Source organism: Trifolium pratense, linkage group LG6, assembly GCF_020283565.1.
Source record: "Trifolium pratense cultivar HEN17-A07 linkage group LG6, ARS_RC_1.1, whole genome shotgun sequence".
Taxonomy (NCBI): domain Eukaryota; kingdom Viridiplantae; phylum Streptophyta; class Magnoliopsida; order Fabales; family Fabaceae; genus Trifolium; species Trifolium pratense.
This window is the reverse complement of record NC_060064.1, coordinates 30,109,471-30,132,416: the sequence shown is the minus strand read 5'-3', so window position 1 is coordinate 30,132,416 and position 22,946 is coordinate 30,109,471. Positions and strand designations below refer to the sequence as shown.

The 22,946-nt window shown below is 33.7% G+C and overlaps 3 protein-coding genes across 5 annotated transcripts; 1 reads left to right on the top strand and 2 right to left on the bottom strand.

Moving 5' to 3' along the window:
* Positions 1 to 150: 150 nt before the first annotated feature.
* Positions 151 to 2,848, bottom strand: LOC123891383 (uncharacterized protein At4g15970-like). 2 transcript variants are annotated; one of them, XM_045941245.1, is made up of 3 exons: positions 2,612 to 2,848; positions 1,299 to 1,704; positions 151 to 904 (listed from the first exon to the last, which is right to left on the bottom strand). In XM_045941245.1, exons 2-3 carry the CDS (start codon positions 1,620 to 1,622, stop codon positions 410 to 412), a joined length of 819 nt encoding a protein of 272 aa, XP_045797201.1. In that variant the 5' UTR covers positions 1,623 to 1,704; positions 2,612 to 2,848; the 3' UTR covers positions 151 to 409. The 2 variants fall into 2 exon arrangements, with proteins under 2 accessions (XP_045797201.1, XP_045797200.1); XM_045941244.1 differs by having other exon boundaries at positions 1,299 to 1,670.
* A 7,661-nt stretch (positions 2,849 to 10,509) lies between these two features.
* On the top strand, positions 10,510 to 15,544 carry LOC123891381 (chloride channel protein CLC-b). Its single transcript, XM_045941241.1, has 6 exons — positions 10,510 to 10,956; positions 11,036 to 11,236; positions 11,343 to 11,520; positions 13,038 to 13,570; positions 13,908 to 15,066; positions 15,232 to 15,544. The coding sequence occupies exons 1-6, from the start codon at positions 10,757 to 10,759 to the stop codon at positions 15,337 to 15,339; spliced, it is 2,379 nt and encodes a 792-aa protein (XP_045797197.1). The 5' UTR covers positions 10,510 to 10,756; the 3' UTR covers positions 15,340 to 15,544.
* LOC123891382 (uncharacterized RNA methyltransferase pc1998) lies at positions 15,453 to 22,461 on the bottom strand. Of its 2 annotated transcripts, XM_045941243.1 has the most exons (16): positions 22,250 to 22,461; positions 22,045 to 22,159; positions 21,129 to 21,240; positions 20,807 to 20,851; positions 20,648 to 20,715; positions 20,491 to 20,545; positions 20,300 to 20,379; positions 20,106 to 20,189; positions 19,089 to 19,202; positions 18,019 to 18,137; positions 17,806 to 17,923; positions 17,413 to 17,546; positions 17,176 to 17,326; positions 17,008 to 17,087; positions 16,435 to 16,515; positions 15,453 to 15,710 (listed from the first exon to the last, which is right to left on the bottom strand). In XM_045941243.1, exons 1-15 carry the CDS (start codon positions 22,408 to 22,410, stop codon positions 16,467 to 16,469), a joined length of 1,485 nt encoding a protein of 494 aa, XP_045797199.1. In that variant the 5' UTR covers positions 22,411 to 22,461; the 3' UTR covers positions 15,453 to 15,710; positions 16,435 to 16,466. The 2 variants fall into 2 exon arrangements, with proteins under 2 accessions (XP_045797199.1, XP_045797198.1); XM_045941242.1 differs by lacking the exon at positions 16,435 to 16,515 and having other exon boundaries at positions 22,250 to 22,459.
* Between the last annotated feature and the right edge of the window lie 485 nt (positions 22,462 to 22,946).

The following is a 22,946-nucleotide window of genomic DNA, read 5'->3' as shown; positions in this document are numbered from 1 at the left end:
GATATGAAACTGCGGTTTTAGTAGATGAAATATTATACCTTTTACTTGGATAGAAAGCAAATTGTTTTGTTCATGGTTGGAAGAAGTAGGCTCATCATCAGTTTCTTCTGAAACATCCTCAAGCCTAGACTCTGGAGAGTAGATTGATTAGGTCATATCATTACTTCTAAACTCTAAATGCAAAGAATAATGTTCCAAACTATAAAAATATCAAAAAATAGTTTACCAAATGTAATATTTCCTTTTCCAAACTAATCTATTACTAAGTACCAAAGCAGATGCTTAGCATTTCACCAAGATATGAACATTTAAGTTAAACTGATAACAAATATCCCAGTTAAACTGGAAGATGTTTTTCTATGAATTCTTTGTGAAAACTTAAGAACTGTATGTTCTTCTATGTATATTTTCATCCTGTGCACTTCTGTGGCCACTTCAAAGCCATTTTTTCTGTTGAATTGTTGTTTTTTACATGTTTTCTAAACTGGAACCAATCATCCAGAACAATCTTCAGGTCATGAACTTTGCTTGTGTGATCATTACAACAGTTAGCATGGATGGTATGAGCCTTTTCCAACATATCATTATTTAGCTGACAAAATCCACCAAAATGGTCTGTATCTACATGATGAACGCGGAAGCCATACATCTCAACTAAGTCTTCATTATGCATTATAGTTTCACACCAGGATTCTTCAACATTGGTGGTTGGATACAAAATCTTGCTCAATTTCCAGTGCTTTAAGAATTCTAAGGTTATGGCATTTGCTTTCATGAAGAAGATTCCTCCTTCATGCATTGAATATGCTCTTTCTCCATCACTTGAGAAATTGCATGAAATACTGAGTTCCTGAGTAGGATGGAAATTCTCCAATGGACTTTTAAGCCACAGTAAATCTGTATCCTGCAGAAAAACAAAAGTCACATGCAGTTATATTTGATGAACAAACCTTTATCTTCTTATTCAAGCTTATTAGAAGAAAACAACTTTATTCACCTTCCCGACATTTCTAAAAAACCAGAGTACACTTCAAGGCGCGAAAATTTGTGTTTTTGTATGGAAGTATAGTTCTTAACAGCATAAAAATTTATTTATTTTCAAATGTGTACTATCAAAATGACTTGTCAGAATCCAGATGGAAAAAACGGTGTTTTTGTCTAGAAGTATACTTCTGAATGACAATTTTTTTTTCTTTCTAGAAATATACTTCTGAACGGCATATAAGAACCGTGTTTTTTTGGATATATAATTTGGAAAAGACTGGAGAGGAAAAGTTCCTCTCTGAAAGAATCCATACCGTGAAAATGATGTTGTACCCCAATTCAATAACTTCTATCAAAACATTGTTTCTTCTCCAACTGAATACACTGTGATCTATGATTTCGAGGGACTGTCTTTTGGTGGCAAAATAATGTTCAAAAGTGGAAGGATGAATGCAATGAGGATGCAAGGACCTGCAGTACTCGAAAGCTCTGGAGTCCATAGTTATGATAACTAAGTGATTCAACAATCTTTGAGTACCTTGGCCAGATTTGAAGCTTTGTAGTAAAACCTCAAGCATAGATCCTGGTTTTGCATGTGATTCATCTACCATGGTTAAGATAACTGTTCTGTCTGGCATTGTTGCTCTCTTCAACACTTGAATCAATTCTTGTTGTTCTGAAGGATACTGACAGTAAAGGAAAAAGTCAACTTGGGTGTACCTAAAAAAAATTAGTAATGCATACTCTCATTCATCATGCAACAAATCAATGTCTAATAGAAATGGTTTAACTACAACTTCATGCTAGGAACTTGAAACATACATCTTATCTAACATGTGATTTGCCTGAGTGAAAAGTGATTTGGATACCTTAAACATTAAGTTAGGTGTTTGAACCTGATTCTTGTATGCAGATAAAACTTGATTAGGAGGAAATAACTCATCTTTTTATGCCCAACTAATTCTCCAGAAAAAATTAATGTTGTTAAATTGTTGTAATGATACATTGTGCATGTAATATGATTAAAAACAAAGACATCTCATCTATGCACTTTTGTGCATATAATATAATTTTGGCCCCCTTAAGTCAGAATCCTAGCCCTGCTCTTTGACTTTTTTTGGTTAGAGGCTTGTATTTTGACTAAATAATTCTGAAACATGTACATGACATTTATTTTAAAATATTTTTTAAAGAAAATAACACTTATTTTAAAACGGAAGGAGCAATAAAAAATAATTTAGTAAACAATCATGTTTATTTTACCAATTTTCTTAATTATTAAAAATAGCACTCTAAAAGCCAACCACTCTAATTGTCAAAAACCTAACCATTTGGTGTTATACAATGTCTGAGTAACACCGACTCAATTAATTATTAATTTTTGTCAAATAACCTATCAGATAATCTTTGTATAATTTTTTTCCCATCCAAAAAATCCAAATTTATAACCTTATTTAAAATATTTCAATCCAATTCCTTTGAAACCAGCACATGACATTCAAATTTCATATGATAAAAACAATAACTATGATACATGTATGCATACATGATTGATTCAAATAAACAAAAATCAAATGAAAAGAAATCCATAAAATTTTGCATAAAATTAATCTAGGCTTAGAATTACCTTCATTTCACCCCATTTAATTTGTCCATGGTTTTGCAACCGAAGGAAGCACATCAACACCATCAAGAAAGCTGTGAAAGGAAGAACATAGATAAAGTTTCTCAATCCCAAAATTCTCATTCTTCTCATTGCAAATAATAATTCGGGGCCTTTAATTTACTTTAGGCCTTATTGAAAAGTTGAGTCTTGTGTTTAACTACTATTGAAAAAGAGGTCAAAGTGTTGAGAAAAAATTAGTCCTTTACATTAAAGGTGATTCAATGAAAGATCATGCAAAAGTAGAAATATACAAATGGTATATTTTTCTATTTTTTCTTTTCTTGTAGCAACAAATTGTATATTTATGTTCAACCCAAGTCATTGGGCTTAAGTGGTTAATGAATTTCACCAAAAAAGACGGATTTCGGGAGAATTCAGGTTCGATTCCTGAGTGAAACAATTTATTTGCCAGACTTTACTTATCTCGCGGCCGAACTCTGGACTAATAGGGTCTTTTTCCCCTAGGAGCAAGAGGTTTATAAACCAAAAAAAAAAAATTGTATATTTATGTTCAAAGATTGACTCAATTAAATAGGAATAATGGAAATGGAAACCGTTTCTAACAAATTCAGGAAATGACATAAAAAGGTTAATAATAATGCTGGCTTAACATAATAGCATCGCCTAAAAATAAATTTTATTTTAATAAAATATAAACTTTAGAAAATTATCAATTTCATTAGATAAAAATGAAAATTAGAACAAGAAAAAACTTTTTTTTTTCCTGTAAAAACTAAATTTAATTCTTTTTTTAAAAAAAGGCATGATGACAAAAAGATATTTAACCAACTATAGTCACACACTACTAATTAAGTATTCGACTAAACTCACATCACAGCACCACTTTTTTTTTAAACAACACCACTGCACCACTAATTAGTCCTTGATTAAAACCTTTTAAAATACTGTTATTTTAGAGGAAAATACATCTATGTGACTACGGGTTGTTTCATATTTCAAAATAGATATATATTTTTTATAACTGGTCTAATGGTTAGAAATTTAATTTTTAAGGTAAATAAATGGACGTACTAGAATTCAAAACATGTTTTCTGTATATTACATGTAATGTTTCTACCAATATTCAAGAAGATTTTCAAAATAAATACTCCATCCGTCCCAAATTATAAGGGAAAATAAAAAAAATCACACTTATTAAGAAAAAGTAAAACATGGAAATTTGAAGTATGTTTTTGTGGGTTTTCTTTGGAATAAGTTGCATAGGAAGAGGTAAAAATAATTTTTATTGGTTGTTGTTTATTGAGAAAATGAGAGAGAATAAATTAAATGCAATTTGCATGTAATTTTATGAAAATAAGGAAAAAACATTTTTGAAAATGATTTTTTCTCTTATAATTTGTGACAAAAAAATGGGCTTTTTTCCCTTATAATTTGGGACGGATGGAGTATGTTATTGGGTAAATTGAGATTAAAATGTTTATAAGAGTGAGATCCTTTTAAGATTTTTAGGTAACAAATAGATTTTTTAAGTTTCTAACTTGTTAATAAAAAAAAAAAGTTTTTAATTTGTCAAAAAAAAAAATCTAACTTTTTGTACTCTTAACCTTCTAGATGTGTTTTTTTCATCAAAATATCTACCATGATGAAAGTTAACATTAGAGGTGTTTAATCTTGTGTTATTATTTAAAATGGAAGTGGAGATGTTTAAATGAACCTATTACACCTTGGTTCGAATTATTTAAACATCGCTATGGATCTTTTGGTGACACTTTTTTCTTCGTTTTATTACTCTCGCCGCAGCAATTTGCGGTTATTGCTGATATATCATATATGGGTTACTGGGAGGGCAGCGGCTGGGTGTGGCAGCAGCTTGGGACCGAGGGAATGTCTCAAACATAGGGAATTAAGATAGGAGATGGTGGACTCCCACAACCTCGTGTATTTTTGCGGTGCATTCAACTTATACTTCTATACTAATATTATATAAAATAACATATATGTTGTTTAAAAGACCATGTTGCCCTAACACTTCTTCAGCTGTCAAGTTCTCCAAATTCACTACAAGAAAATGGTTATTTAGTGGCGCTTTTGGCCCCCATAAAGTGTGAAAAGGGCCACAAAATTGAAAATCTGGCCAATTTACCGGCAGCCATGATTGGCCGGAAAAATGGTCGCTGGTAACACTTACCGGCGACTTAGTTGGCCGGAAACTAAAGGGACAAGTCTGACACGCAAATATATGACTTACCGGCGGCCTGGACGTCCAATAAGTTATATACTATTTAAAAAAAAAAATCTGATCACGTCTGTCATGTTCACGTGAAACTGAATTGCAAAATCCATTTTTTTTCCTTTCTCTCTCTCTCTCTCGGGACAAACAAGTAGAATCAAGTTCTCAAAGTAGAGATTCCAATAATCTAGAATGGATTCCGGTACCAAAAAGAGATTATACAAAACATGATATTGAATGAAAGAGTTTTTTATAGAAGAACATAATTGTTGAATATTGATTGATTGTCAATAGGGATGGCAGAAAAACCCAAACCCGTGAGACCCACCCGAACCCAAACCCAAGTCAACGGGCGAAACCCGAATTGACTGGGTTTGGGTTTGGGTTTGGGTGACACCCGAAAATATGGGTGTGGGTTTGGTATCACTCAAACCCACACCCGAAACCCATACACCCACCCGAAACATGTTAAAATTACCTAAATACCCCCACATATATATATAAGTGTAAAAGTAAAATTAGGTTTTTCACAAACCACAAACCAAAATTGTGTTTGAATTTTGCTTGAAAGTTGGAAGAACTTAATTTTGGTTTAGTTGTAATTTAATTTCTTGAAAGACTATTTTATAATTTTAAATTCCCTTGTAATTTTAAACCTATGTTTTTGCTAAGTGATTGACAATATGTTTAAATTCCATTGTTTTTGCTTAAATTTACCTTGTTTTGCTTAAATTTGCAAAGTAGTACAAAATGTGTTGTGGGTTTGGGTTTGGGTGTAAAAAACCCGAACCCAATGGGTGTGGGCGTGGGTGTAGTTTTGCCACCCGAACAGATTTGAGTTTGGGTTTGGGTTTGGGTGTTGATTTCGGGTGTGGGTTTGGTATCACTCAAACCCGCACCCGTGGGCGCCCATTGCCATCCCTAATTGTCAAAATGAGGCACCATGCTTTTAAATACAATCCTTAGGGCTAAAATAGTAAAATGACACAAGATAAACTATTATTTAAAATAACCTACTTAATTCCTATAACAATACCCTCCCCTTCAAACATCTTTGTCCTCGAGGATGAAAATTTCTAAGTACCATGCTTAGGAGGTAAAATCTTCCATTTGAGCATAAGTAAAGGAACGTGACACTTCCCCCTTTCAATCATTTTCCTGTGTAGAATAGCCACAACAAGATCAACATTAGCAGCAAACTTTTGAGATCCAAGCTTTGGAGAGGCCAATCCTTCAACTTAGTTAAGACTTTAGGAACATGAAAACTACCCTTATAGATCATCTTCATGTGCAAAACAACCACTAGTACCACATGATGAAGGAACATTAGAGATCCTTTAGTTAAGGGGTAGGAAATGACATAAATAATTGTTGTTTGAAGCTTCCAATCATGATGACTATAAACAACAATCCAGTTTTTTCCATAAGTCAAGCTAGAATATTCTGATGCATGACAGTAGCATAAGCTTGACACCTGATTCATTACCTCTGAAGTCTGAACTAAGTCTTAGGTTTATCAATAAAGCAACTATAGATGCAACCAATTGCTTCCATGTGCTTAACACTTTTAGAGCACAAAAACTACCATTGTAGATCATTTTCCTATGCAAAACAATCAACAACTTTGTGTGTCAAAGAACTAGCAGAGATGGCCTGGTTGAGGAGTGTTTGTCATTATTGTGCTGAAAACATGATAAAAACACACTAGTTTGCTATGCATTTGCTTAGAATTTGTATAAATGACATGAAGTCATCACTTATAAACGGATCATTGATAATCCACATGAAATGTGTTTATGTTTTTTTAATTTTTTATTTTTCATTTTTAGAGTTTGAAGATATTAATCATGTGTTTTTCAAGTGTGATTTTTTCTTACAAGTTTGACGAAGAATTTGTGGGTGGATAGGTGTTGATTTTCAGCCTCTTGAAGAAGGGTGGAACTATTTTAATTTTTTTCAGTTTGATGGTGAAAGGCAAAAAACGAGCAAAAACCAGTCACTTAATTTAGTTGTCCACTGCATGGTGCATTTGAAGATTGAGAAATAATATCTTGTTTAAAGACTCTCTTGCCAACTTATAAGAGTGTTCTTTCAATTGCCTATATGGCTATACCGCATCTAAGGAGTGTTCTTTCAAATTATAAGAGTTAAGTAGTATACTTTATTTGGCTAATGCTACGGTGGACCACCTTTACAAGTGGTGGACAAGTAATCTACCGATTATGAATTTTACGAAATTCACTGTTGGATTGAAAGTTTATATCGTATAGATCATCCATAAATTTTTTAATTTTTTTTTAAAATTATTTGATATGTTATTGGGACCCATCAAGATTTACATTATTTAATAAACCGTTTTTTGAAACGGAAATAAACCGTTAATCTTGATTTGTCTCAATAACATATCAAATGATTTCAATTTTTCTAAATTTTTCTATGGATGATTTATATGATATAAACTTTCAATCCAACGGTGGATTTTGTAAATTTCGTATTCGTTATAGCGTCTGTTTGGTTGAGCGTTTTGGCTCTCCAAACGTGCGTTTCTGCTTCCAAAAGTGATTCTGTCACTTTTTGTGATGTTTGGGCACAGGCAAAATCAATTCTGAAAACGTACTTTTGCTGTCGAAACGTGCGTTCACTTGAAGCCACAAAACGTAGCTTCTGCGTCAACTAAAAGCAATTTGGAAATTTGGCTTTTGTTATTTTACCTAATTACCCATGCTTCAACTCAAGCTCCAATTTTTCTTCTCCTATAGCTTCAATTTTTTTAACTCTCTGGAATACTTTCTCCTTAGATTTGCAATTTGGTGAAAAACGTAAGTGGGGGAGGAAGAATGGTGAACACCCAATCCTCATGAAAGCTTCAACCGAAACAACAGTGAGAACACAACCGAAACAACGTTATATACAAGGTATCAGGGACTTGCAAAAGCAACGGGAAAAACACTCGTTTTGATTAAGTGCATTAATGACTCCATGAATTTGAATTGGCAAGTTCAAATACAACACTTCTTGGTGCTTCAAAAAAAAAATACAATATTTTTGGCGCGAAGAAAATGTGCTGATTGGTTGGCTAGTTTTAGTCTAACCATAAATTCTTTTGATGTTCATGTTATAAAGACTTCCCTTCAGAGCTTCAAAGTCTCCTCTTTGGTGACATTTTCGGAGCTTCCATGCTTAGGAGACTTCATTTAATTTCATAGTTTTTTTTTTCTTGGGCTTTACCCTTTTTGTACCAAAAAAATAAAAACAAAAAATACTAATTTTTATTCTATTTATTGTTCCAAAATTTTATCATTTTTTATAATTGTTTTAAAGTTATTGTCATTGATAATTGTTTAAGTTATGGTCATAAAATTGAATGCAAATATAGTTTTTTACCCTCTTTCATTTTCTTCGTAACCCATAATTAATAAAAACTATTTTCTATATTTTCTGTGAAATTTATTTCAAGAAGAAGACAAAAGATTATTCTCTATTATTATGTGCTGTTTTTTTTTAACAAGTGTGATTTGATTTGATTTTTTCTTATAATTTTGTTTTTCTTAATGTCATACTCCTACTACATGAGTTATGACATTATTAATAAACCAAAAGCATAATTAATACTAACGATCAAACTCATTAATTTTGTTCATTTCTCTTCTCCTTCGGTGCTTTGGGATCTTCTCTCAGCCGACGATCGTGGTGTCTTTTTCTTAAGAACATAAGCTATTATTAAAAAATTTATTTTCAGCCGACGATCGTGGTGTCTTTTTCTTAAGAACATAAGCTATTATTAAAAAATTTATTTTTTGACAACGCCTTTTGTCCTTTTCTTTTTAGCTTTGTAAAAAAAAACTCATTAATTTCGTTCATATGCTCAATGATCAAGAAAAATAATACTAGATTCCTAGCTAGTCTTTAATTGTATCTATCTTCAGAAAAAAATTGTTGTTGGTGTGTTTGCTCATATCACCTATATATAAATACTCTCTAAAACGACCAACCCAACCACTAATTGACATATAAAATCACTTTTACACCTCAAAATTACTTTAATTAGCTCATCCAATAAGGTAACCAAATATACATCAAGAGTCTTCATAAACTGAAATCTTAAGATTTAATATAATGAACAATAATTAACTAATTCACGTGGACATAACCCAAAATAAAATAGTAATAGTATCACATAGATAAGGTGGCCTTTGGAGGTAGTGAAGAGGCACTTGATATTAGACAGTTGATTGAAAGGAGGAACGTGGCATGAAACAAGTGGCTGGAATATAGGGATCCTTATCTGACATTAACATACCTAACTAACATGCATGGAAGTTGTGTATGAGAAGATGTGAATCAGATTTCAGATTTATCAATCATGTGTTTGTCAAACAAATATTATTAATGATTATTACTATGATGATTAAACCACAATTTTCCAATGATATATGTTACGTCTTTTTCCTTTTTTTTACAATTATGTTATTATGATATGATTGTATAGTATATCAAATGAATGTGTTAGAGTTAAGGTGGCATGCAAAAGGAAAAGATTTGTAAAAAATAATTAAGACCAAAGTATAATTAGATAATAAAATGAATAAATATGTATAAACAGTACCAACAATAAATTGGTCCAAGTGATATTTGTTTTAGTCCACTTAAGTATGTGGTTAGGGTTTGATTTTTAACTCATGTGTATGTAGAAAATTCAATTGAGAGGGAAGAACTCACCTTAATGTCTCATAGGTTCCCCGATGAAGGTGTATAAACCGTGTAAAAAACACTTTTGAGTGTTCTATTTTTACGGGAGGTACGTAGAAGGTTTCATGACTTCATCAACAAAATGTGTTATTATAGATATGTATATCTTCTTTTCACAAAAGAAAAGTTAAATGAAGATGATGATGAATATATCACGCATGTAATTATGATATGTAAAGTGTAAACAAACCACAAAAGTACAACACTAACAAACAAAAATATCAAGCAAACAATTTCATCGGCAATATATTACTAATTACTAACACATCATCAACAAACAATTTTATATGAAAACAGTGTTTAAGACATAATCAACCAAAAGTTAATATAAATAATAATAATAATAATAATAATAATAATACTAGAATAATAATTACAGTAGTTATAATTATAATCACTTAATACTTTTGATAAAATATGCAAAAGAAAAGTAATCACTCGATGATTTGAGCAGAGAAATATCATCCATATCCACCCATTTCTAATGTAACATCATTATATCTTTTATCTTTTGAACCTTATTTTAGTTGGTACTTATCCAAGGACTTAGGAGTTACTCTTCTTAGTTAACCAACTTGGAGATACAAATTTATTTGGTCAATAAATTTTTATCTCCAAAGGCCAAATTATTTTTTTGTTACTCTTAATCATCGATGGGCCGGGTAATATGAACTTTGGCCGGAAAGTAAATAAAGTCTATTAAAAATTATTTCAATTAAGATTTAAATTTGAGCTTTCTGAATGATTCATCATGAACTGAAATTCATTAGCCGCTTGTACTCGATCACTTGTTTCCAAAGTCCAAACTATATACACTCTGCCATAAATTACTCAACAAGTGGCTTTACCATGTGAATACTTCCAAAAAGGAATGGAATAATGTACACAAAAACAGTTGTCAAGTTTTCATTTGAATAATAAAGTAATAAACCTTTTTTTTTTCTTGACATGATTTGAACAATAAACAATTAGCAATGCAAACAACATACAACTATATAGATTTGAAAAATGAAAGCAACATATATGGTATGGTATCCACTTTCTTCATATAAGCTTAGGTGTCTCACTTTGTTCTAATCCAAAACAAACATAAAATTCACCAAATCTATATAGCCTTATAACTTTATAGGCTATCTGTCTCAACAACTTCTTTGTTATTAGTTCTAATGGGAGAGAGTTCTATGAACCTTGTAGAAAGTACAACAACAAACAACAAAATGGAAGAAGTTGAAAGATTAGAAGAAATAGATCCAGAAAGTAACAATCCACTAAATCAAACACTTCTCAAGAGGAATAGAACACTATCTTCAAATCCACTTGCACTTGTTGGTGAAAAAGTTTCCTACATAGAAAGTTTAGACTATGAGTAAGAACACAAAAAAGTAGCTATTATTAATATAGTTATATATAAAAGATCACTTTTTTGACTTTGTTGGATTATGCAGGATAAATGAGAATGATCTATTCAAACATGGATGGAGAAGTAGATCAAGAGTTGAAGCATTGCAATACATATTCTTGAAATGGTTACTTGCATTTCTTGTTGGATTTCTCACTGGTATTATAGCTACTCTTATAAATCTTGCTGTTGAGAACATTGCTGGATACAAGTTTCTGGTTGTTCTTAAATACATCAATACAGAAAGGTTAGATACAGAACAACCCTTTTGTTAATTTTAAGAAAAATTTGACTTCAAAAAATGTGAGAATTTAGTGTGTGTTTTGATTTGCATTGTTAAATGCATGGTACAGGTACTTGACAGGTTTCTTATATTTCACGGGAATAAATTTCATTTTAACATTTGCTGCTTCTATTCTCTGTGTGTGTTTTGCACCCACAGCAGCTGGTCCTGGAATACCTGAAATCAAAGCTTATCTTAATGGTGTTGATACACCAAACATGTATGGTGCTACAACATTGATAGTTAAGGTAGGTAACAAACTTTGGTTGTCTTGTTTCTTGCACTCCAATTTTGCTTCTGATTAATTCAGAACAAAATTAATTTGTAATGCAATCAAAACTAATGTGTAGTCACGCAATTGACTCATCGGTGGTCACTGGATCAAGATCACATGATGAAGATTTCAAGTTTGATCTTTTAGATTTTTGAAAAAAATCAAAATCTTACGCCATACAATCTTGATCCAATGACCACCAATGTTCCGACTGCATTGATTTTTAATTGCATTAAAATAGGAGCTTTGGAAGGTGGAAAAAGAGTTCCTTGGGATCTTTACTTTTAAGATCTAAGCCTCCAGAAACAGATTCATCACTTCCAATTATCTAGAAGGGGAGGGGGGCTAGCAGTGGTCAATGCCCCCCCTCTCCCCCTCATTTACATACATATACATAATATATCATATACGAATAGAATATTATATCTATTATTTATTATTTACATTATATAAATAAGAATTTAATTGATATGTATTTATGGTGTAAAAATATTTATATTGTCAGACAATTATAAATGTTGAATTAGTAAAAATATAGCCTTTTAATTGACAAAAAATTAGTTGTTTTAAGTGATAAAAGTTTTGGGTCTGTTAAGTAAGTGGTCAAAAGTTTGATATTTGACTCTTGTGTGTTAACAAAATTCGTTTGAGGGGAATAACTCATTTTTTGTGCCCCACATATTTCCTGGAGGCAATTAGTCATCAGTCACTATTAAACAAGAACTTCGTAAATATAACACAATAACATAAAAAAATATTACATGGACAGTGTAACAGAAAAATCTACATTTATTTTTATTATTTTACTATTTTACGGCCCCCGGTGTGATAAGTTTCTGGATCCGTCCCTGTCTAGAAGGATATTGCTTTCAAAATTTATTTACTTGGATTCCAAAAAATTGATATTTTCACATATAAATTATGTTCAACTTAATTTGTTTTTTTTTTTTTTTGGTTACGTTCAACTTGCAGACAGTTTTATTTATTGCAGCACTGATTTTTGCAATAATGCATTAATAATCCTGCAATCATGGTGATCAGCAAAGATTTGTAATATGCAAAAAAGGCAAGTCAGTACATGTATGGATCATGATGCAAGTGTTGTTGGCTTCAATCATTTAATGCATCTAATTTGTCTATTGGGTGACAAAAAACATGAGGGTCAATACTCAATAGCATTATCTAACGACTAACATAATATGCATCATTGCATAAATCAGTGCTGCAATGTAATCAATAACTTCCAACATGAAGTTACTGCATGAAATCCAAAATAGGAAGTTTTATGTTACATATATGATTGATCAAGTTTAGAGAGATCTCGATAATGTAAAAATAATTAGCACTTTGCTCCCATGCAAATGGGGTTCAAATTAGTGACATGACAGCAATTTCTCTTCACATCACATCTCTACTTGATCATTAATATCTTTTTAGAAGCAAATTACCTATCGCTCCACAAGTCATATCTCATACATTTGTTCCTTGTAGATATTTGGAAGCATTGGAGCTGTCTCTGCAGGCCTAGATCTTGGGAAAGAAGGACCTTTGGTACATATAGGAAGCTGCATTGCTTCATTACTAGGCCAGGGAGGTACTGACAATTACAAAATCAAATGGCGCTGGCTACGCTATTTCAACAACGATCGCGACCGTCGGGATCTTATTACTTGTGGTGCATCTTCAGGAGTTTGTGCAGCTTTCAGGTCCCCTGTTGGTGGAGTTCTGTTCGCCCTTGAAGAGGTGGCAACCTGGTGGAGAAGTGCTCTTCTGTGGAGAACATTTTTTTCCACTGCTGTGGTGGTGGTAGTGCTTAGGGCCTTCATTGAAATCTGCAACTCCGGGAAATGTGGACTTTTCGGTGCAGGCGGGTTGATCATGTTTGACGTCAGCAATGTCACTGTTAGCTACCATGTGATGGATATTCTCCCTGTTGCTGTCATTGGAATCATAGGCGGTTTATTGGGAAGCCTTTATAATCATCTTCTACACAAGGTCCTTAGAGTCTACAATCTCATCAATCAGTAAGTAACCATTACCTTAGTCTCAGAACATATTGCATATCATGAACTTTTAAGGTCGCGTGATTACTGGAAGAAAAAAAAAATCACACAACTTCATTTTCTATACTGACCACACATGCATTACCCGACTTAGAGTCGATTATTGTGTCAGTCCCAGTCAATGATGTTATAAACATGTAAGTGCTACACGGATCAGACCATAAAAATGAAGAAAACAACAAAGTAAAACAATTATGGAATCTAATGAAATAAACATGTAGAATTGTCAACACAGCCAAATTTGTTAATATTTGAATAATATGATTACTGAGGGAATTTCTACCTTTTATTATTGCAGGAAAGGAAAAATACATAAACTCCTCCTCAGTCTTGCAGTAGTCCTGTTTACATCAGTGTGTCAATATGGTCTCCCATATCTAGCAAAATGCACCCCTTGTGATTCATCACTTGCAGACTCAGAATCCGTCTGCCCCAGCAATGGAAGGTCTGGAAATTTCAAACAATTCAATTGCCCACCTGGCCACTACAATGATCTTGCTACTCTTCTACTTACCACTAATGACGATGCTGTTCGAAACATATTCTCAACAAACACGCCTTATGAATATCAGCCCTCCTCCCTCATAATTTTCTTTGCACTATATTGCATATTAGGACTAATTACTTTCGGAATTGCTGTGCCGACTGGACTCTTCCTCCCAATCATCCTTATGGGCTCGGCTTATGGCCGTCTTCTTGGTATGATCATGGGACCTCATACAAAAATTGACCAAGGATTGTTTGCTGTACTTGGTGCAGCCTCCCTCATGGCTGGTTCCATGAGGATGACTGTATCCCTTTGCGTGATTTTCCTTGAACTTACCAGCAATCTTCTCCTACTACCAATAACAATGATTGTTCTCCTAATAGCCAAAACTGTAGGAGATTGCTTCAACCCTAGCATCTATGAGATTATACTGCATTTGAAAGGCCTTCCTTTCATGGACGCAAATCCTGAGTCATGGATGAGAAACCTCACTGTTGGTGAACTTGTAGATGTAAAGCCGGCAGTGATTTCCCTCCAAGGAGTAGAAAAGGTATCCAAGATAGTAGATGTCTTGAAAAACACTACTCATAATGGTTTCCCAGTGATGGATGATGGGATAGTACCGCCCGTAGGACAGGCCAACGGGGCAACAGAACTGCATGGACTAATTCTAAGAGCACACCTTATTCAAGCATTAAAGAAGAAGTTCTTCTTGAACGAGAGAAGAAGAATGGAGGAATGGGAAGTGAGAGAGAAATTTACCTGGGTAGAACTGGCCGAGAGAGAAGGGAATATTGAAGAGGTGGCTATAACGATGGAAGAAATGGAGATGTTTGTTGATCTACATCCCCTCACCAATACAACTCCATTTACTGTGCTAGAGAGCATATCAGTAGCAAAAGCAATGATCCTCTTCAGGCAAGTTGGACTTCGTCATCTGCTTGTAGTTCCGAAATATCAAGCATCAGGGGTAAGTATATTTAACATACTAGTAAATATCAATACCATTCAAACACATGTATTAGATACTAGTTAATATATTTTCCAGTAGCATATCACAAGCAATATAAATCTCTTGGCTAATATTTAATTATTCAAAATGAACAGCGACTAACCTAAGAATGTGATCTCACAGGTATGCCCTGTAATTGGGATTTTAACCAGACAGGATCTATTGGCCCACAACATTCTGACAGTCTTTCCTCACCTGGCAAAATCTAAGAGCAGGCAGAAGAGAAATTGAAGCATTCGTAGTCATTGAATGGCCAGCTGCTTTCTTGAGACAAGTTGGTTTTTTAAAACCATAAAAGTTATTCCTCAGTTTTGTATTCTTGAATCAAAAGCATTGGAGATGGATATCATAAAGATGCGACGAAAAATTATATTAAATTATTTGTACACAATTTATCAAACAATGAAATAAATTCCCTTTTCCAATTAGTACAAAACATGAGACTGCTACTAAATCTACCCGTTTCTTTCTTCTGCGCAAAATTGGACAGTACTGAATCACGTGCTCATTTTGGTCTAGCAGCTCCTTGTGAGTGTTTTTTCTTTTTCTTTCCCGGTTTCTTTTTCTGAGGTGCCCTCTTGAACACTGCCAGAACTTCAATGCTGCAAACAATTGGCAAGTGGCAAATTATAATTAATACTCTTTTAATTGCACAAGCATGCCTTTCAAATAAGTCCATTACTATGTTTGATGGTTCAAATATGATCTAAACATGAGATGTTTGACACTTCCCAGGCATAATAATAGTAGGATATAGTAGTGTTATCCTTAGAAAGAGTGGTGGGTGATCACTCATTAGGATGGTTACAAACAAGTTAAGTTCAAATATACCCTCCAAATGCAATTTTATGTTTCCCAGGTGTCCCCATTATTTGTATTCTTGATTTAGTGAGTTTTAGCAAAAATCAGCTACCAAGGCCATATCTCTAGACAATGTGAACTCTCAATACAACCCTTCACACACAAGATTCACATGTTAAGCAGCATGGACAAATGTGGGTGGGATAACAGGGATCTCAGCACACCGTCACATCCAGGACTAGACATCTGGAGCATCCGGGTGGAATAATATAGATTTTGGTCCAATTACAAATCTATGATAAACTCCGATTTCACCTTAAAATTTAATTCGAGTCCAAACCAACCCCACACAACACCGGCTTGTAAGGTGAGGACAGTCCAAGCCTTAAAAGAAACTAGTTAGTTTAGGTGATATGGGACTCTCAACGCACCCACTCATGCACAAAATTTGACACTGGAAGTGTGGACTAATTCTGGTGGAATAATAGGATCTGAACAGTAATATTGTTTAACAGGAATGACTACCTGAATATGCTCTCTCCATTGCAGACTCTACACTAGGTTAAAAGTTCTCCCCCATTCTTTCCCACGCACACTAAAACACAGCTACACTTGTGATTGTAGACCAAAAAATAAAGGAATAGCTATGAGCATGATGACACAGTACAGTGTACCTTCAGAGTAACCAATAAGTATAAAACAATAAAAATATGCGTTCTATAAAAACTAGGCTATAATATAATGTTGGTCCTGTAACCACATTAGTATATCTTATGTAAAATATAAAGAGACCATTTCAAAATAAAAGTTAAGAAACTCAATTGAAATTTTAAAAGTCAGGGGACCAAACTGAAACTAATAAATAAGTTAAGGGACCCAATTGAAACTTCTAATAGTTGAGAGACCAAACTGAATCTAAAAAATAAGATAAAGGACCTAAGTTGTATTTTAGCCTAAAAATATATAGAATGAAATTTCTTTGCAAATAGAATGAAATTTTGAGAAAAACGTTAAAAGGAAGATTAACTCCAGAGATTTTTTTGCAAGAATAAAGATTGTAAGAATTAATAAGTACTGTAAGTCTTAAAAGGAAAATACCTTTGAGTACCAGGAAAGAAATTAAAACCGTGAGCTTTTTCCAAATGCCATACATTATTTGACAACAATGACTTGCAGTCCTGTCAGACAGAAAATTTTAGAGTTAACATGGAGAATTCAATTTTGATAAAAAATAAAGTACATCCAAATAAGTGAGTACAGAAATACCTCTTTAAAACTTTCCCATCCACAACTTATATAAATAAGGGTTTGTGGCACCAAAGGAATGTTTGCCTCAGGTGATTTGCTTTTGATATGGACTGAAGCTTCATGAGCACGTAAAATCCATGGTCTTTTCTCTTCTTGTGTGTTGTTTGAGCTACAGTAAACATGCACTAAATTAGACACTAACTGAGGGAAATATTTTCAATGGACCAAACTTGATAAATTCACAAAATAAACAACCGTTCATATGATGACAAAACTTTACGCGCCACTGATGATATATTCTTCAGTGCATCAATAAGAGATGAATCTAGTCCTTTTCTAGGAGGATCAATGACTACAACATCTGAGCCCATAAGCCACGAAAAAGGATCCTGTTACTTGCAAATGATTCATACAATGAGTTTCAAATAAGACACGACAAGAAAAAAAAAGCTAAGAACCACTATGCTTTCTATCTTGGACCTAAATAATTCATCCTTTCCGTAAACAATCTTTGCATATATTGATGAAAGAAATACACATACAAAAGTTTAAGTTGTACTAATGATAGTTACATGAATCAGAAAAAATATTTTCATATTAAATTAATGAATGAAATAAATAACGAGGCTTCAGATATTCAGTACTTACTTTTGAAGCATCTGCATGATGCCAAGTGATGTTGCTGTCAACGGTGGCAGGCAAACGTTCAATAGTCTTCTCAAAAGATACTTTTGACTCTTTGTTAATCTCAATGCATTTAATAGATCTGTAAGACAACTAGAAACATAAACCTTCCAAATAAAATAGGTAGCAGAAATATAAAACATAAAATTCTAGAGATTTAGAACCATTAGGCCTTGCCTGCACTTTCTTGCGGCGGCTAATGATAACCCGATGACCCCAGCTCCAGCATACAAATCAGTAACAGATGATTCATATGGAACATATTTCTGTAACTTCTGAAGCAAGGCATCAAAAGCCTGATAAAAGAAAGCAAGAAAGATGTATTAGTCCTTTCGTGGTAATGACATAGTGACCCTCAGTGATATGAGAACAATTGTCACTTGATACACACATGCGTGCACACGTGTTTTCCTCCCTGCATCTCATTAATGTGATTTCCTTTTTTGTTATATAATTCTCACAAGCAGCTAAAGAGTAAAAACAGAGATTACTGTGTCCCATGCATGACAGACTGTCAGGCCCATATATGAAGGTCAATTTCAAGGCCGAAATTTCAAGGATCCAGACCAAAGGTTCGTGCCAGGGAAGGTTTATACCAGAGGACTAGAAGGAGGCACAATGGTGAAGGCCAGAAATAACTTGCGGACTTAGAAACTTAGTTTTGTTGGAATGGATACTCATGTATAGGAGATGGTTATTAGGCCGGGGGAAGAGAAATTATTATTATGATAATTGTGGTTTGTTGGTCGGCTGTAAGCTTGGGAAGAGAATTATTCTCTTTGGAGTTTGGAGTCATAGACTCCGGGGTAACTGGAGGATTCCATCCAGTGCAATCATTTTCTTTTCAGCTACTAGTCAGTAATAATAAAATATTTCCTGATGTGTATTTGGTTCCATCACAGAGAATTTTATGACACTCGTGTCATATTGATATTGTGAGACTATTACAAAATACTCTTAGAAACAAAATAAGCATTTAAGTTATAAGTGAACACTAGTAAGACATCACACACTAAGAATATTTTATATATATTTTCATATACTTGATTGTAGCTGGACTGTGTGTGTGTGTGTGTGTGTGTGTAAAGTGTAAACAAATCAAAATTTAAATAATTTACATGATATGTATGTGTGAGTTTTCATAGCATGGTGTCCATCCATTGATAGGAACTATTTCTGAAGATTTATCAAATGCATATCCAAATTTACATATAAAATGTAAAGATCCACTGAGTTAGAATCTTTACCCGTGTATTTGCCTGGCCAAAACTAGAAGGGGCCAATGACACATCAATTCCACCAACATGTTCCCAAAAATCTCTTTCTCCAAGAAGATGTCTCCATCTATTCCCAAATATTATCTGAGACATCAAGTAAGCATTTTCAAAGGCGTGAATCTTTTAATAGAAACAATTAACAAGTATGGTGAAGTAACCATAGATTGTCTGGAAAAGTTAGGAGGATATGCATAAAATAAATCTTAGATAAGAGTAGCTAATTTTAAATTATTATTAAAATTAAAATGGATATCAAGTTTCAGGGTCTCAGCATTCAAAGATTTCACTGCACACATGTATTACCAACCGCATTCCTGTCAATCCCCGGTTCATAAGATATCATTTGCAAAATCAATCCAAATTGCAAAGTCCAACGTGATATACAATCACATCTATAACACTTAATTACGACTACTTGCTCTCTTGTAACCTTTTCCCCACCAACCATAGAATGTTTCCCCAAAAAGAAAAACAAAATGATCACTATTGTTAAGAGTCTTACATTGGAAGAGAAAAGGCCTAAAAATAACTTTATCAGTGGGCGGCATCGCTAAATTTACAAGCTGGATTTGTAGGGTTGAGTTAGGATCAACCCAAATGCTAAGATGGTATCAAAGCCTATCCAAGATCCATTGGAACAACCACTATCGGGCCACTGGGATCATGCTCCAGATGTTCAGTGTGTGTTAAGAGTCCAACGTTGGATGAGATAAGGTCTGAAAATGACTTAATAACTAGAATACATCCCTCACTCTACAAGCCGATTTTGTAGGGTCGAGTTAGGCCCAACCCAAATTCTAAGAACTATAAATCAACAATATCCATGACTTAAATTTACAGCATCAATATGATTTGTATTCAAAAGAAGTACATCAGCCAAGAGCCCTCCCTCCTAAGTCCTAACTATAACTAACATTAGCCATCTCGTTTTCCATTTTAATCAAATACTATTCATTCATTTTTTTCACCCGAACAGTTTAAACTCACATTTTTCTCAGAAGTCTGGAAGTTGGCCCACACAGAGTGTATTAAATGAAGCCTGCTCCGTGGCCCACCCTTTTTCCATAGGAACTGCAATCAATCAAATGAACCATCACTTTTTAGGATAAAAAGGGAAGAGGCAAGAGAATCTAATAAGGTTAAAACAAATATGGTAGAAAAAAAGGAAGCAACAAGCTTACATTTGCCAATGCATTCAGTTTCTCTGAACCAGCAGAAGTTTCGTTTCTTGAATTCCAAACCAATGTAACCTGAACCTTACCTGAAACATATAATTTTAAACCATATATTGGTTAGTTTAATTCCATTAACTAAAAGAAAATGTCCAATTTATTTTTTTCACATAATTCAATAGTAAGACCCAAGAACTGACCACTCATATATCTTTTTGCAGCAGGAAGAGAGGTGTTGTGTGTTGTCACAGCCATCTGCAAACACCCACCCACCGTCAGTTAATTATCCCAATTTCAAAACTCAGTTGTTAACTGTATGCATCATATAGAGCATTCAATTTCTTATAAACGGTTCACCTGAACATATCGCAAATTGCCAGTGCCTTCATCTTCAAGAAATGGTTCGATATCTAATTCAGTAATACCTGGAAAATGTTGAGGAGATGCTAAATAAATAGAAAAAAATTGAAGATAGAAGTATAATAAAAATAGAGGTAATAATGAAAAAGAAAAAACCTTGTCTAAGAAGCTCCACGGCAGCATTAATATTAGGATGATGAGCTGCACATAGAAGACAACAGACACCATACTTAAAGTTTCATTTCAGCCAAGGAGAACATAAATGAAAACAAACACACGGCACAATGATAGAAAAATCAATAGTGTTTGCAACAAATTAAACAAGATAAAATGCAACTGAATTCCACCCATGTGAGTTACAAAATACTCCGCATGTATTTTTTTTTAACCTCGTGTTTCAGGTATTAGTATATCATCACTGTGATTAAACACTATAACATAAGTAGTATTCTAAAAAGATATATAACGAATTCCAGACCTTTGCACTCTGGAATGTCAATTACGTTATGTGTTCCCTCCTCATAAAGCCCAATGAGAGGGTTGGTTGAAGAGCCACGCACTGCCAATTTCGCACGACACCTCCAACCCCACTGCAAAAAGAACCTCAGATAACCAAAAGCAAGTAAGTTTTTTCTGTTATAAAAAAAAAGGGGTTGTGTTATTCTAATACACAAATTTGACTATAAATTTCGACAACAATTTGGATAGTTAACACAATTCAAACGTGTTGTTAATTACATTCAGTGGAGAGTTAATGAATATAACAAGGTGTCATAACTCATTAATCATTCACTAAACATAATTAATCACGACTACGATTTTAAACGTAATTAACAACAATTTCTTGGGTGTGTATTCGAAGTGTATTCGAACACATAGTGTGGTTAATGGATACAATATATATTTGAACATCTGAAAATTGTGTATATTTGAACACAATTTAGATTATTAATGAAAATTTCATGTAAATTTGAACACTTCAAAACCATGGTTAATGAGTTGCAAGTTGCAACACTTTGTCATATTCATTAATCATTCACTAAATGTAATTAACCACATATTAGAACTTTAATAACTATACAAATCGTTAACAAAAAAATTGTTGTCCGATTTTTGGGTCAAAACATAATTTTTCTTATAAAAAAAGCAGCTTATGTAGTCAAACACGTCATATTGAAAGCCACTAGGTTTGGTCTAGTGATGAGGGGTTTGAATAGTATACTAGAGGTCCTGGGTTTGATTCTTAGTCTCCGACTTTGCAATTATAATCGATGTCTATGTGTCGGTGTCGTGTTGAGTGTCAGTGTGCTTGTGTTAGAAGTTCATAGAAAAACGGTTAAAAAGGCGAAATCAAATAAAATTAGTGAATTTAAAAGGGGATTAAATGAAGATACCAAATTGCAAGTATCAAATGTGAAGTCAGTAACACCATATTTCCGAAAGAAATTCTTAGCATCTTCCAATATTACAGGATGATGGAGATTATGCTCGTGCGTACACCCCGAACACCTGAAATCAATGATAAAAAAAACGTGAAAATTCAATTCAGGAGCAAAAAGAGGATAATAATTAGTTTGAAGTAGAGAGGGTGAAGCGTACGATTGAAAATGGGGACAGTGAAGTGCGCATGTTAGTGACTGGAGCTGTGAAGTTGAAGAAATAGAGGTTGGTGTGGAGATTTGAGGAGAGGGAGGAAGGGCGTTGGCGTGACAGGTGAAGCGAGGGAAGGAGGGCGGAGATGTTATGAGTCGGAGAGTCATTTTCCGGTTTGGAGTTTGGAGGCGGGAATGGATAACAAAGTACTAACGAAAACTAGAAATTACTCTAGAGGGCTCGGGCATCGAATCGGATATCCTGCGTGGAACTGATCTCGGTCGTTCGATTTCTGATTAGCGGCTTACATTATTTTATTTTATAAAATTTTATTTTAAATTTGAATCGTGTGAGCTCAAATTAATGATTAGAATTAACTACAGCGTGAAATTGCGTCAATAATTGACAACAGCTCGAGCATTTGGTCAATAACAAGTACATAGGTTAGTTTAATGTCATGTTTTGACCCAAAATCTTATGTTATTATGTTTATGAGTTCTCTCGCTTATAAAGTATTTCATCTTCGCTATTCAATTCAATGTAGGATTTCTCACATCACACTTGTCACAATAATCACTCCCTCGAGTGTTAGTCATTCAATTTATTATGCTCTCGCTCAAGTTGAAGCTTTTTTTTTTCTATCCATACACTTGTATCACCGTTGTCATTGCACTCAATGAAACACGCTGTCTGACCGCCTTTG